Consider the following 1,945-nt stretch of genomic DNA (forward strand, 5'->3'; position numbering starts at 1 on the left):
AAACATATGGACAAGCCTGCCAACATTCATGGGATGGCTAGAACAGCTTGGGAAAACTGTTCAGGAACTATAATTATCAAGAATATTTCAGGAAGGCTGGGCACGGTGGCTCACGTCTATAATCCCAGCACTTTGGGAGGCAGGGGTGGGTGAATTGCTTGAGCTCAGGAGTTTGAGGCCAGCCTGCGCAACAAGGCAAGACCCTGTCTCTACCAAATAGGCAAAAATATAGCCGGGAGTAGTGGCATGCATCTGTGGTCTCAGCTACTCAGAAGGCTGAAGTGGGAGGGTCATTTGACCCTGGGCTGTAGGTTGTGGTGAGCTGAGATCATGCCACTGCACTCTAGCTTGGGTGACAGAACAAGGGACTCAGTCTCAAAAAATATATATATTTCAGGAAAGATAAGATGTCCCATTTTAAAGAAGGAGATCTGTTAAACGGATTTGTACATGTGCTGCAGTAGTGGCAGAGAGTCTGCCATAATCTCTTCACTCTCTCCATTCTGGCCTACTTTGAGTATACCAGCTTGCAGATGCCAGTCCGGGCCAGAGGGACTGAGGTGAGGACAGGAACAGAACAAATTACCTGACCCACACTAGGGACCTGTACTTGAGACTTGAAACCAGAGCTGTGTTCAGCCTAATCACTTTTTTAAAGTGAATCTTCAGGGCCTGCCTGCAGAGAATAACATCTCTCAGTTTAGACAGAGGTGTTGAGCATGTAGAATGTAGGAGCTACTGAGAGATTAATGGAGCTTTATTTTTCTTATCAAAGGAGCACTCACTGGCTATATCCAGAGCAGAGGGGTCTTCCTGTGCATCAGAGAGGAAGGCATTGCTGCTGGGAAGCTGGTGGGAGTCATGGCGGCTGGAATGAGTCAAATACTGTTCATCTAGTGAGTCCTCCAGGACTTCATCCATTTCTTCCTCCTGGGCCTCCCTCCTGAGCCTGGTGGAGTAGGCAAGACAAGGGATTAAACCAAGGCAGCCTGGAACCACAGCTTCATAGCTAGTTCTGATCTGAAGCTCATGGAAGAGGCACCAAGAGGACCTCTTGGTCCATCATATCAAAGAGGGACCATCATATCAAAGAGGAAGTATACAATCCACTTTTGACTGGGAGTATAGTGAGTCGAGAGTTAGTATAGAAGTGAAAACAGCAAGTGATCAGGGCATTGACCTCATAACACACAGATAAGGCAGCAGACTCAACAACTACTCTAAAATACACTCAGGGCACACAGGACACAGAGAGCCATACTATTGGATTCAAAATGCTGTGTTCAGATTTTATTTAATATGATGTGGAGTGGTCCATTGAATACTGGCTCTTGAGACAACATAACATCCCAGGGCTTTTGCAGATTTTAGACCCCTAGCTCTAAATACTTGCTATGGTTTCAATTTATTTTTCAAGGTACTTTTCTGGCTATAAAATATCTGCCAACATAATTCAGGACAACTGTGCAGAAACCAGATAGGCATCTCACTTTGGTTTGTAACCATATAGGTTTTAAAGATACAGAAACCAGGGATCCCTGGTTAGTTTACTTTTTGGTAAGAGTGACTAGTTAACTAAGTGTGAGAAATTACTAGGAAATAGGAACGAATACAAGAACTGCAAAGAGAGCAGAGAACCGTTTTTAAAAGGACACATTGTATAATCAGTCAACAAAAAAAGGAACACTCAGCAGTGTCTGCTTTGTCCAGATCTGGGACCTTTAATGTCTTGAGCCCTTGCTTCTGGAATCCTCTCTAGATTTGAGCCCTTGCTTCTGGAATCCTCTCTAGATTTGAGTCCTTGCTTCTGGAATCCTCTCTAGATTTGTGTCCTTGCTTCTGGAATCCTCTCTAGATTTGGTCAGTCCATTATCAGCCCCTTCATCATTCGGAGTTACCTGGGAGCCAGTAGCTTTTGCCTGTCTTCATTTTTCTTACCATTGTG

At 44.5% G+C, this 1,945-nt stretch overlaps 1 protein-coding gene across 1 annotated transcript in view; it reads right to left on the reverse strand.

Annotated features, from left to right (window-relative positions):
* Window positions 1-735: 735 nt before the first annotated feature.
* Window positions 736-1,945, reverse strand: part of LOC105549811 (putative neuroblastoma breakpoint family member 6-like protein) — a 17,356-nt gene continuing 16,146 nt past the window's right edge. Inside the window, 2 exon segments of the mRNA XM_011994456.1 lie at window positions 736-886; window positions 946-1,020. Coding sequence (XP_011849846.1) covers window positions 736-886; window positions 946-1,020 — 226 coding nt within the window.

This window comes from Mandrillus leucophaeus, unplaced genomic scaffold (assembly GCF_000951045.1).
Source record: "Mandrillus leucophaeus isolate KB7577 unplaced genomic scaffold, Mleu.le_1.0 Scaffold457, whole genome shotgun sequence".
NCBI lineage: Eukaryota > Metazoa > Chordata > Mammalia > Primates > Cercopithecidae > Mandrillus > Mandrillus leucophaeus.